Below are 12930 nucleotides of genomic sequence, written 5' to 3'. Positions count from 1 at the left end.
TAGAATATAATGCTGATAACCAGATACATAAACCCTCTCCCACCCGAAATTTCTGTAAAGTGGCAAACATGAATGGCCAGTGCACCCAATCAAAAATCTTTTTGGCATGAACTGTCAGCAACATGGCTGGTAGCTTCCTGGAGCGCACTGACCATACTGTGTGTAGCATCCGCTTTACATTGTCCATAGTTTGCCGCCCCATTACAAACCCTTCTTGATCAGAATTTATCACCTATGCAACCATAGTGCCAACCTATTAGTTAACAATTAAGATCCACATTTATCATGGAAATGGGGCAATATGACCCACAGACTGTGGCATCCCTGCCAGGCTTACCTAAGATAGTGATCTCAGCTGGATTGCTCGTTGCCGCAATAGAGCCCTCCCTCCCTTAAGGTATTAAAATATCTTGCTAACACTGGGGCCAACAAGGTCTTCCAGGGGACTTTCTAGCTGGAATGTGTTTGATGACCAGGGCCACTTCATTAGAAGAGATTTCTGAAACTAGAACTTGCACCACCTCCCTCCCCTAGGTAAATTAGGCACCACTATATCTCCTAGGTAAGCAGCAATGTCTTCCTCTTTGTTATCTTTTATCATCTTTTGTGTTTAAATGCTTATAAAAATCTATAAAGCCATCTTGTATTTGCTGCTCCTTATATACTAGATCTCCTTTGCTGTCTTGGAGTTAAAAAATCTGGTTTTCTGTTTGCCTCTTCTCAAGTTTCCTCACTAGCAGCTGCCCAGATTTATCATTGAGCTCATGATATCGTTGGACCCGTGTTAAGGTAAATTCTATATCTGCCAATCTAAGAACATGCAGCTCCATCTTCAATTTGTCCAACAACTGTCTGTCTCCCCTTCTATCAAACGGTCGACATCTCTGTCGAACTTCCTCCATTTGAGTGATCAAGAATTGCTCTTTTCCTACTTTTTTCTTTTTATGAGATCCCATTTAATAAGCACCCCCCTTAAAACCATCTTCAGCCCTTCCCACACAGATGCATCCACTTCACCTGTCATCAAACTCAAGATATTGTGCACAACAAACGTCTTCATCAGCCCGGACCTCCAAGTCTTGCAACAAACTCTCATTGGGCCTCCAAGAAACCATACTCCGAGGGCGATTACCAAGTTCAAAATCACACCACACCGGACCATGAGCTGACCACGTTGGCAACTCAATGCCAGCCCTCCCTAGTCTTCTTATGCAAACATCATCACCCAAGATAAAATCAAATCTTGCATAACTATCATGTACAGCCAAGTAGTATGAAAACTGTTTCTCTTTGGGGAATTTAGAAGGCCAAAGATCTAGCAGCCCAAAATCCTTCAACAGTCGTACATATGCTCTAGGTGCTTCAGAATTTGGAGGTTGACACCGAACAGGTAGTCTATCCCACTTTGGAGAATTAAAGCAAATATCTCCCCCCCCCCCCCCCCCCCCCCCAAATATCTGAACCTGGGCCTTCTCCTGCAATACATCATACGCCTCCTGCCAACAGGAATTTTGAGAATCAGAGTGCGCATATACATTAACTAAAGTTAACCATTTGTCCAATACAGTCCCCACCAGAATGAGTAGTCTAACATCATCCTCTTCCCTCTAGCAAAGCAAATTTTAGGGAATTGTAGTAACAGACTCCACATTTCTTGAAGCCACTTCAGGAGCAATGAAAGTCATGGGTGTAGTGTTTAGCACGCAGAAACTTTTCACCTTTCTTACTGAAGTGCGTTTCCTGGATAAACACCACATCCAGGTGCAATCTAGCATTTCTTTAAGCAAGAGGTTCCTTTTGTGTGGAGTACTGAGCCCTCTCACAGCTAGAAGAATATATATAACAGCAACTCGCACCGGCTTCACAAGGTCTACAAAATATAGCAAATACCCTCCCCTCCTCCTCCACTGTGAGAAAATCATGAGGTAGCAGACTATCAGAAGCACAGCTTACAGATACAAACCAGGACACAGACCCTCCCCCCCCCCCCCCCCTCCACAATGAGATCAAATTAGTGAAAATCATCATCCTCAGCCTAGGAAAAATTTCTTACAATCTGACTTAACCATAACTAAATGAAAATAGTGCAGTAGCAGTTGGATAGAACACAGTAATACTGAGTAATCAGAACAAGCAACTATAACAAGGAATATAAGAAAAACAAATCGGACTGATGACGAATTAAGGTGCAATACACCTACTTCAAAAACGTTGATCTAAGCTTTGTGCTTATTAGAAGGTCACCTCTGTTGGTTCAGATTACCATAAAAAATAGTGTATGATCAATAGATGCTGAACAACAGAAACTATATTGAGAAACAATTTAGAAACATCAGACTCAGATAGTATCTGAAAAAGTGAAAACGAGCTACATGGAGCTACATTATTTTGAGCATGGGGAGTGTCAGGACACTAGGGGAATAGAAGACTTCACATCTGAGATTTTCTTCAAGAAGTCACATACAAAGAGGCATATTTTCAAAGCACTTAGCCTTCCAAAGTTCCATAGGTTTCTATGGAACTTTGGAAGGCTAAGTGCTTTGAAAATATGCCTCATTGTTATCAGGACAGAGATTTAAAGGAGTCGGGTGTTTATGAGAAGAATACAAAATTTTGAAATGAGAAGAATTGGTTATCTATGAAATAGAGAAGAGAAATATTCCTTTTTTGCCCAATGAAGTGTACGTTTATAATGGGAAGCAACATCATTACAAATGTGTATGATGGCTGTGTTGGAGGTGGTGCTATGTTAGTCTTGGAAAAGAAGAGGAATGAAAGTAACACTTCCTTTATTAGGACATGACGGCTAGGGATGCAGATGAGGCTCCAGTGACACTGGCCTTTCTGGTCTGTGACAAAAAGGATTGGGAAATTGTGAAACTAACAGCAAAGTGAAAGCTGAAGAATGCATGGTGTACCTAAGGAAACGTATACTGGCAGTGTTCTATGAATACTGTCCCTTCATGCAAAACTGTGAGAAAGGAGCAGAATAAAAACTGAATATGGAAGACCTTTTCTCCCTCTCTTTTCTTTTTTTAATTGGACATATACTGCTCTTATAAGCCAGAAGTTTTGTACTGCCCTCCTGCTTGCTAAAGCATTAGTAGTTTAGCTAATGAGTGGAGGTGAGATATCCAACGGGAAGACTAGGCACCCTTCTGCCCCACCTGTCAGGCTTGTCACTGAACTGGTTGTATTGTCCACTTCCAACCTTATTTTTAGATTGACCACCTGATACAGCATTGAGAAGGACCCCTCTAGGTCTACCACAACTCATTATTAAGGAGCAGCTGGCTGTCATAATGGCTAGCCAGTATGTTAAGATCTGCCACTACTTGTGACTTGAATAAGCATTGTTTTGTATATGTCTAAGTTCTGAGGTCATCCCCTGCTGATTTCCATGGGGGAGAAGCAAATTGTTTCAAAATATAGGTGAATGAAACCATGTGGCAACTAATATGAAAACAGAGAATTTGTTTATTATTGTCCTTTAATTAGCCTGCAGAAGTTCAATGTGATTTCCCCCACCTTAACAGTCAGGCTCATGCAGAATGACATAAAGCTCCTACATTCTGTGATTTGTAGCAGAGCAGGTTCAAAATACATGATTATTTCTGTCATCACCACCTAATTTGTTGTTCTTGGGTTTTTTTTGTCTATTAGTATGTTTGTATCTTTTTATGATTGCATTTCCTATTTGTAACACTGAAAAATTCTTGGATTGGTATGTAATTCTCTGTTCATTTTCCAGTACAACCCATGTGATTAGCACTTTTCTTTTTTAACGCACTGGCCTTCTCGGATATCTATTTGCCGTAGCCTCCCTTTCTGGCCTCAAAATGGGTTAAATACATAATTTTCTAACAGGTACAATTACTAAATCTGTCAAAAGGTGAAATTAGATCTTACCTGCTAATTTTCTTTCCTCTAGACCCTCCAGACCGGTCAAGACGCGTGGGTTATGTCCTCCTACCAGCAGAGGGAGACTGAGAAAACACTAAGCTTTTGAAGCCTGTATATATAACCTGTGCAGAACCTCCACTAGCCAGTATACCCCTGACAAAGCAGAGAAACAAAAAACACTAACAACAACTAGCAACCCTGTACGTGGTCACAGTAAACTGCAAAAACAAGAAACATCTTCCGCTTGCTCTTACGGAAACATGTTCCTTTGCCTTTGATAAAACAGTTGGGCTTCTACAGGTGGACTATCAAAGAAGAGCCCCACCTGTCCCGGACTCCTATCACAAAACAGAAATAAACAGTCTGCAATTAGAGAAACAACAATTTACAGCAGCCAAGAATTATCCAACAAATACACCTCCTGGCCTCCAATACAGACAGGGCGGGCTCTTGACCGGTCTGGAGGGTCTAGAGGAAAGAAAATTAGCAGGTAAGATCTAATTTCACCTTCCTCAGCGACCCTCCAGACCGGTCAAGACGCGTGGGACGTACCAGAGCAGTAACTAACTTATGGGAGGGACCTACTAAGGCCAGAGGTCAAAACTGCTGCCCCAAAGCGCACCTCGTCCTTTGCATGCACAGGAATCCTATAATGCTTCACAAAGGAATGCAACGAAAACCAAACCGCAGCCCGACAAATATCTAACAGAGAAATCATACTATTCTCCGCCCACGAGGCTGCCATTCCCCTAGTGGAATGAGCAGACCAGCCCCTAGGCACCACAGGACCCTTCACCAAGTAAGCAGATGCAACCGCCTCCTTCAACCACCGTGCTATGGTCACCTTAGGAGCCGCTGCACCCTTCTTTGGGCCACCATGAAGAACGAACAAACGGTCAGAGGCTCTGAAGTCCTGAGTTCCAGAGAGATAACAACTCAAAACTCTCCTGACATCCAGCTTGGCAATACCACGCTGCTCCGAATCTCCAGCCATATCACCCAACACTGGCAGAGAGATGACCTGATTAACATGGAACTCGGAAACCACCTTGGGCAAAAAAGGAAAGCACCGTCCGCAACGAAACCTTTCCCTCAGAAAGGACAAAAATGGTTCCCTAAAAGACAAAGCCTGAAGCTCTGAAACACTCCGTGCTGAAGTAATCGCCACCAACAAGACCGCCTTTAAAGATAAATCCTTACAAGATGCCGATACCAGAGGCACAAACGGAGGCCTGATCAAAGCATCCAAAACTAGCTTCAAATCCCACGGAGGCACCATCCGTCACTGAGGTGGACGCAGCAACTTAACACCCTTCAAAAAACGCACTACCTCAGGCACAGACGCGAAGGACTTTCACTGAAGCTTCCCACGAAAACATGACAAAGCTGACACCTGAACCTTCAGTGTAGACAAGGCCAGACCTCTATCAACACCATCGTGCAAAAATTCCAAAACTTCCGCCACCGAAGAGTGAAACGGCCGAACTCGATGGTCTTCACACCAGTGCTCAAAGATTCTCCAAACCCGGACATACACCAAGGAAGTGGATCGTCTACGGCAACTCAACATCGTAGCAAAGCCAGTGGACGAAAGCCCCTTCTTCTTCAACTTGTGCCGCTCAAGAGCCAAACCATAAGCGAAAACCGAGCCGGATCCGGCATGATTATCGGGCCTTGACACAGAACTGATCCCAACAAAGGCAGGGCCGCCGCCCCTGCCAACCGCACCAGGTCTCCATACCATGGTCGACGCTGCCAATCCGAAGCTACCAGAATCACCCGACCGGAGTGATGTTCGATGCGCTATATTACTCGACCGACTAACAGCCACAGAGGAAACACATACAGTCACTCCCGAAGCCAAGGCAACAGAAGAGTGTCGATTTCCTCCGCTCAAGGGTCTCTTCAGCGACTGAAAAAAAAAAATCTCTGAACTTGCGCATAGCGAGCCGTTGCCCTAAGATCACCGAAAGTCCCCAGACCGACACAACTCACTGGAACACTGACCGAAGAAAAGACCACTCTCTGGGATCTAGAGTGTGCCTGCTGAGATAATCTGCATCTATGTGACCTACCCCGGCCACATGCGCTGCCAAGAGAGCCTGAAGATGAGTTCAACTGCGCCGCCAAGGCTCTTTGTTCCCCCCTTGACGGTTGACATATGCTACTGCCATGGCATTGTCACAGAGCACTCGGACTGCCTTGTGGCGAACCACCGACGTCAAGGCCTGGCGCGCCACCCGAATGGCCCGAGTTTCCAGCCGGTTGATGGACCACTCTGCTTCTGCGCGAGACCACCGGCCTTGAGCTACCTGACTGAGACAATGTGCCCCCCAACCTTGCAGACTGGCATCCGTGACCATTACCAGCCCCTGTGGGGACTCCAACGGCATTCCTTTCCCAAATTGCGCGGACTGAGCCACCAGCGGAGACTGAGACGAGGGGCCACCGACAGCGGACAACACATTTCCAAGTCCTGCGACAGAGGGGACCAACGACTGAGCAGAGCTGACTGTACCTGACGCATGTGCGCCCTGGCCCACGGAACTACCTCTATGGTCGCCGCCATCAGGCCCAGGACCTGACGATAAGTACGGGCCGTCGGCGCCTTCTCTGCAAGGAACCGACGAATCGGACCCTGTAACTTGGAACCAAAAAACTGCACAAAGGAAAGTGAAGATAAGCTTCCGTCAAATCCAGGGAAGTGAGAAACTCTCCTTTCCTGACCGCACCAGTGACCGACCGCAACGTCTCCATCCGGAAAGAGGGCACCTTGAGTGCCGCATTGACCCTTTTGAGATCTAAAATGGGACGAAAAGTGTCCTCTTTCTTGTGGACCACAAAATAGATCAAATAGCACCCTGAGCGTTGCTGATCTGAAGGAACAGGAACCACGGCTCCCAACGCGAGCAGCCACCGCAGAGTGTCCCTCACTGCTGCCCTCTTGCTCCAAGACCGACAGAGGGATTCCAGAAACACTTCGGGAGAACAGCTTTCGAATTCCAGCGCACATCCGCCTCGAAACACCTTGAGAACCCACTGATCTGACCTGATTTGGGCCCAACTCTGGTAAAACAGACTCAGCCGAGCCCCAACATGCACCAGAGCCTGAGCCCGCACACCTTCATTGGGAATTGTGGCCTGAATACTAACCTCCCGCGGAAAAGCCACGCCCTCCGCGACGACTCTCACGAAAGAACTGTGTGCGCTGGAAAAACCGACCCCTAGAGGTCCTACTACTATTAAACATTTCTACAGCACTACTAGACTTATGCAGCGCTGTACAAATTAACATGAAAAGACAGTCCCTGCTCAACAGAGCTTACAATCTAAATTGGACAAACAGACAGCTAGGGGTAGGTCCCACTCGATCTGCCCGGCCTATACCGCTGAGCCTCCCTAAACCGTCCCAGAGAGGAACTAGTTCTGGCCCCTGCCTTGAACCGAAAATCTGGAAGCCATAGAACCTTGGTATCACTAAGACCTCACACTAACTTGTCCAAATCTTCTCCAAAGAGCATAGCTCCCTTAAGTGGCAGAGACCCACAACCATAGCCATATTTTTTGTCTGAAGTAGGCAACAAATCATAAAAGCCTCAGACAAAAAGGATGAACCCATGTCCAAGTCGGCTAACTCCTGACCCCCAGAAGAACCAACATCTACCGAATCATCCAGGAGCTTCTCGGCCCAACGAAAACATGCCCGAGCTACCAGACCCCCACAAACCGAGGCCTGCAGGGCTAGAGCCGACAAAACAAAACTACGCTTGAGAAAAGATCCCAACTTCCTATCCTGAGGATCACGGAGGGCCGTTCCTCCATCAACCGGGATAGCCGTAGCTATAATTACTGCCGTCACTACTGCATCTACCGTGGGAGCCTTAAAGGAATCCCTATCGTCCTGAGGGAGGGGATAAAGCCTCGCCATTGCCTTTGCCACCTTACACGGCAAATCCCATTCCTGACAAATCATCTCCCGGAGATCCTTGTTCATAGGGAAGGATCACGCCTGACGCTGAATGCCCTTCACCAACGGATCCTGGACAGTTTCCCCCAAAGCCACCTCAGGACCAAACTGAAGGGTGGACGACACCTGATCTATGAGTTCTGACAGCTCATCTCTATGGAAAATCCGCACTACTGAAGGATCCTCTCCAGGAATCCAACAATCCTGCTCCTGAGAGCCGTCAATTCCATCTGACTCCCCCAGATCACTAAGCGCAGCTTCTGCAGCTACAGGAGAAAAACATTGCCTGTCCTCTGACCACTCTAACCGTGGTCTCTCAGCCAAGACGGAAATAGCCCCCTCTTCCAATTGGGGGGGGGGGGAGGGGGGGGGTCCCGATCTCCAGGCCTGATACCGCGTCCAGACAAAATCTGGAGGAAAGCCCACCATTCCTGGACCGTCATTAGGCCCTTTTGTGCCAAAAACGGAGGCCGCAGGCCCAAAACCAGCCGGCTCCACGGGCCGCGTCAGACTCAAGATGGCGGCTGTTCCCGCCGAAACTGTTCCCGCTGACTCGGAGACTCCCGACACCATCGATCCCTCCGCGGTCAAGTCGGGGGGTGCCGCAGCCACCTTTATAGGTGCACCGCAAAGCTACACTGAGCACCCGGCGCCTCTACCCCTCGCCACGAGCACGCGCGACATCGGAGGAGCTGGGCCGCCATAAACCACGAGGGAAGGGAAAAGCTGTTCCGCAAACGCGCCAAACCAAAAACTCACTCACACTGCAAAAGCACTGGAGAAAGCGCTGCTCTCTCGTTCCAGCAAGGAATCAAAACCCCCGTTCGGTCCGCTGAAAATAAAGAAATAAATAAATGCCCTTAAAGGCACAGTACTCCAACTCTGGCAGCTGGAAATTGTAAGGCACTCAAGGCTACAATACTGAGAAAGCAGCCGAGGCACAAAGCTGCCAAGCAAAACGAAATAGAATAACTGACCTTAAAGGCACAGTACTCTAATTCTGGCATCTGGAAATTGTAAGGCACTCAAGGCTACAATACTGAGAAAGCAGCCGAGGCACAAAGCTGGCAAGCAAAATGAAATAGAATAACTGACCTTAAAGGCATCTTACTCTAACTCTGGCATCTGGAAATTGTAAGGCACTCAAGGCTACAATACTGAGAAAGCAGCCGAGGCACAAAGCTGCCAAGCAAACAGAAATAGAGAGCAGCAAAGGGGGAGGGACCCAAACATAGGTGTAACACCCCAGGGGGAAAAACTGGGCCCCACCAGACCCAGGGCCCCAAAGCACTTTTTTTTTTTTTTTTTTTTTTTTTTTTTACACACACACGTACAGGGTACTGCAACAGAATAAAGTTTGGAAGGAAAAAATCCTACGACCCAATGACAAACTACCTCACCAGATTATTGGAGACTGCACAGGCTGTCAACTGCTACCTCTGCTGAGACTGAGAAAATACTGGCTAGTGGAGGTTCTGCACAGGTTATATATACAGGCTTCAAAAGCATAGTGTTTTCTCAGTCTCCCTCTGCTGGTAGGAGGACATAACCCACGCGTCTTGACCGGTCTGGAGGGTCGCTGAGGAAAATGTCAATTGCACTGTATGTATACCAGTTGGAAGTCAATTAATATAAGACGTTACTGATGTAATAGTGAAAAATATTTGAGATGTACTATGTTATGTTTTTCAATAAAAAGATTCAAACATAAAAAATGTGTCAATGCATAGTTAACTGGTATCTTCTAGGTGCAAGAAAACCATGTATATGACTGAGTCCAGTTGATTTGCAACCTGCTCCCTGAGGCACACCTAGCCAGTTAGGCTTTCAGGGTTCCCAAAATAAATATGCAAGATAAAAATTTGCATACACTACCTCCACTGAATGCAAATCTACATATTATGGTTATCTTGAAAACCGAACTGGCTGGGTATGCCCGAGGACTGCACCTTTTACGAACAGGGCCGGTGCAAGAGTTTCTGACACCCACCCCCACCTGCAAACCTATAAACTGACACCCTCAGAAGATCATAAGAGAATGACATGAGGACAAAGTTTGTCCCCGTGATCTCTGACCCCATCTGCAAAAGCCTCAAACAGTTATGTAGTACAACACTAGAGATAGAGTGAAGGAGTAGCCTAGTGGTTAGGGTGGTGGACTCTGGTCCTGGGGAACTGAGTTCGATTCCCACTTCAGGCACAGGCAGCTCCTTGTGACTCTGGGCAAGTCACTTAACCCTCCATTGCCCCAGGTACAAATAAGTACCTGTATATAATATGTAAGCCGCATTGAGCCTGCCATGAGTGGGAAAGCGCGGGGTACAAATGTAATAAAAATAAAAATTAAATATAGAAAGAAATACATTTATTCCTGTATTTTGAAAAATATAAAGATGACACTTGCCAGGGATGGGGTTAGGGGAGTGCGACTAGGGCAAGTACCCTTGGCCCCTGACCAGGGAGAGCCACAAGCCTGCTAGAAGCTGAAGAAAGTGCAGCCTAGTAATGGGCTTTGGGTTCCACTCCCAAATTTCTGCCCTGGGTTCCAGCCATGTCTAATGCTAACTCTGGCAAGATGTGCATTTCAAATCTGGCATACTCTAAATCACAAAATAATATATTTTTTCTACCTTTTGTTGTATGGTCATTTTATTTTTTAAATCATGTTAGTCTCAGGCTCTGGTTTCTGCTTCTCACTGTCTTCTCTTAACTCATTCACCAGGTTCTCCTGTCCATTTGACATCTATTCTCTCTCCATGTCCACCATTCAGCTTCCATTTCTGTGTTCCTATCATCCCCCACATTCAGCATCTTCCTTCCCTATACTTTCCTCTCCAGTATCCTGTGTTCATATTCCCCCTCATCCATCATCACCTATCTCCTTAGCCTCTCCCACTGTGTCAAACAAAATCTCCCTTCTTTGTCTGCATTGCCCCTCTGTGTCCATATACCATCCCCCCCACACATCTCTCCCTTGTGTCCCTTGCCACCGTCCTCCCCCATGTACATCATTTCTCCTCTGTTTCTGTTACCTCCCTCTCTTCCCCACCCCCTCCAGCATCTGATTCACTTGCCTGCCTTCTTTCCCTTTCTCCTTCCCGCTGAGGGTTCAGTATTTGACTCCCTCTTCCAGCATTTCTTTCCCTTTCCTCTAGGCTCCCCTCCTCCTCCTCCCATGGGTCCAGCCAGCATCTCTCTACTTTCCCTTTCCCTCTCTCTCCCATGGGTCCCAGCAAGCACCTCTCTCATTTTCCTCTTGCCACCTCCCTCCTCCCCCCCCCCCCCCCCCCCATGGGTCCAGCCAGCACCTTTCTCCTTTCCTCCCAGGTCCCCTCCTCCTCCTATGGGTTCAGCCAGCAGCTCTCTCCTTTACATCCAGCTGTCCCTCTTCCTCGTCCCATGGGTCCAGCAAGCAACTCTCTCATTTCCCTCTTGCCACCCCCCCCCCCCTCCTCCTCCCCCCATGACTCCCATGTGGGTTCAGTATTTGGGCTCCCTCTTCCTTCATCTCCTTGGTCCGGCATTTCTTTACCTTCCCTCAAGCCTCCCACCCCTTCCTTCCATTGGTCCAGCCAGCACCTCTTTTTCCTCTCTCTCTCTCCCATGGGTCCAGCTAGCACGTCACTCCTTTCCTTCCAATCCCTCTCATCCTTCTCCTCCCCTGGGTCCATCCAGCACCTCTCTCATTTCCCTCCAGCAACCTCAAGCTCCTCCTCTTCTTCCCACGCCCCCCCCCCCCCCCCCACACGGGTCCAGCCAGCACCTTTCCCTCCAGCCACTGCTCCTCCCCCCTCCTATGGGTCCAGCCAGCACCTCTCTCCTTTCCCTCCAGCCCCAATCCTACCTCTTCTTCTCATGGGTCCAATCCAGCCACACTCCACTCTTTTCCTTCCTATGGGTCCAGCCAGCACTTTTCTCCCCTCCCTTCCTCCTCCCCACTGGTCTCACGTACAGGTTCCTACAGCCAGCAGTGATTCACAGTCAAAGGTCGTCCCTGTGGCCTTCCTTCTGCCACATCCCACCCTCTCTACTGCAACTTCCTGTTTTGACCCTAAACAGGAAGTTGCAGTAGAGAGGGTGGGACGCAGCAGGAGGAAGGCCACAGAGACAGCCTCTTACTGTGAATCGCTGCCAGCTGCAGGATCCTGCATGTGAGACCTGTGGAGAGGAAGAAGGGAACGGAGAAAAGGATTTTTTTTTTTTTTACTGTGGGAACAATACTTTTTACTGCTTCCACAGGGCAGTAAAAAGTTTTGTTTCTGCATCCACGGTGAGTGACTGTGTGATGCCACCCTCCAAAGGCCAACAAACACCTCCCCACACACACACTTAACAGACTGCGCCAGCCCTGTCTACAAAACTGTGAAATACAAACAAATGAAACTCATTAAAATGAATTTATTATTAAGCCTCTGACTTAAATACATCCATTACCACTAAGACTAGGAGACATTTAAAGACAAATTGAAGACTACTGGCTGACTAATGCACATCTCATTTAAAAATACATCGATAAGTCTTAGAAGTCAGTATTAAAACTATATATTGCACATCGGCTACCCATAGAGGCCATAACACAAGGAAATTGTAAAAGCATAACCAATGCTATCTACTCAACCGAAAGTAGATACAAGACACTTACCGCCATACGTTCTGCTGTAAGCCACTCTTCCTCTTCAGGATTACCATGCCGATGTGTGTAATAAGAGACACTAGATATCACTTTATTAACTTCATTAAGTGCATTCATTTTACCATTGAAAGAAGAAATTTGCAACAACCTATATCAAAAATTAAGTTAAAAAAAGATTAATAGAAAACTAAAGAAAGACGACTAAACCATTTCTTAAATTTTTTAAAATTACTACTAACAAAATCCAGGGAGCAACTTGGATAAGAATTAAAATAATGTGGAAAATTGTTGTAGATATTATCTAACAGATAGTAGCATAGAAGTCTATACTATTTAGGAATGTGCAGTTTTCTTCTAATTGTTCTCACATGCATAACACCACAAATATTTTTTGTGCTTTCTTTACCAATCTTTTGATTGTTTCCAG

The 12930-nt window shown here is 46.8% G+C and overlaps 1 protein-coding gene across 1 annotated transcript in view; it reads right to left on the bottom strand.

Moving 5' to 3' along the window:
* The window catches only part of USP9X (ubiquitin specific peptidase 9 X-linked), a 377318-nt gene that overhangs the window by 233102 nt on the left and 131286 nt on the right, over window positions 1–12930 (bottom strand). Inside the window, exon 9 of the mRNA XM_030202341.1 lies at window positions 12513–12651. Coding sequence (XP_030058201.1) covers window positions 12513–12651 — 139 coding nt within the window. The remainder of the gene's footprint in view (window positions 1–12512; window positions 12652–12930) is intronic.

This window comes from Microcaecilia unicolor, chromosome 4, assembly GCF_901765095.1.
Source record: "Microcaecilia unicolor chromosome 4, aMicUni1.1, whole genome shotgun sequence".
Taxonomy (NCBI): Eukaryota; Metazoa; Chordata; class Amphibia; order Gymnophiona; family Siphonopidae; genus Microcaecilia; species Microcaecilia unicolor.
Note: the sequence above shows the minus strand (reverse complement) of the source record. Positions and strands in the feature narration are given on the sequence as shown.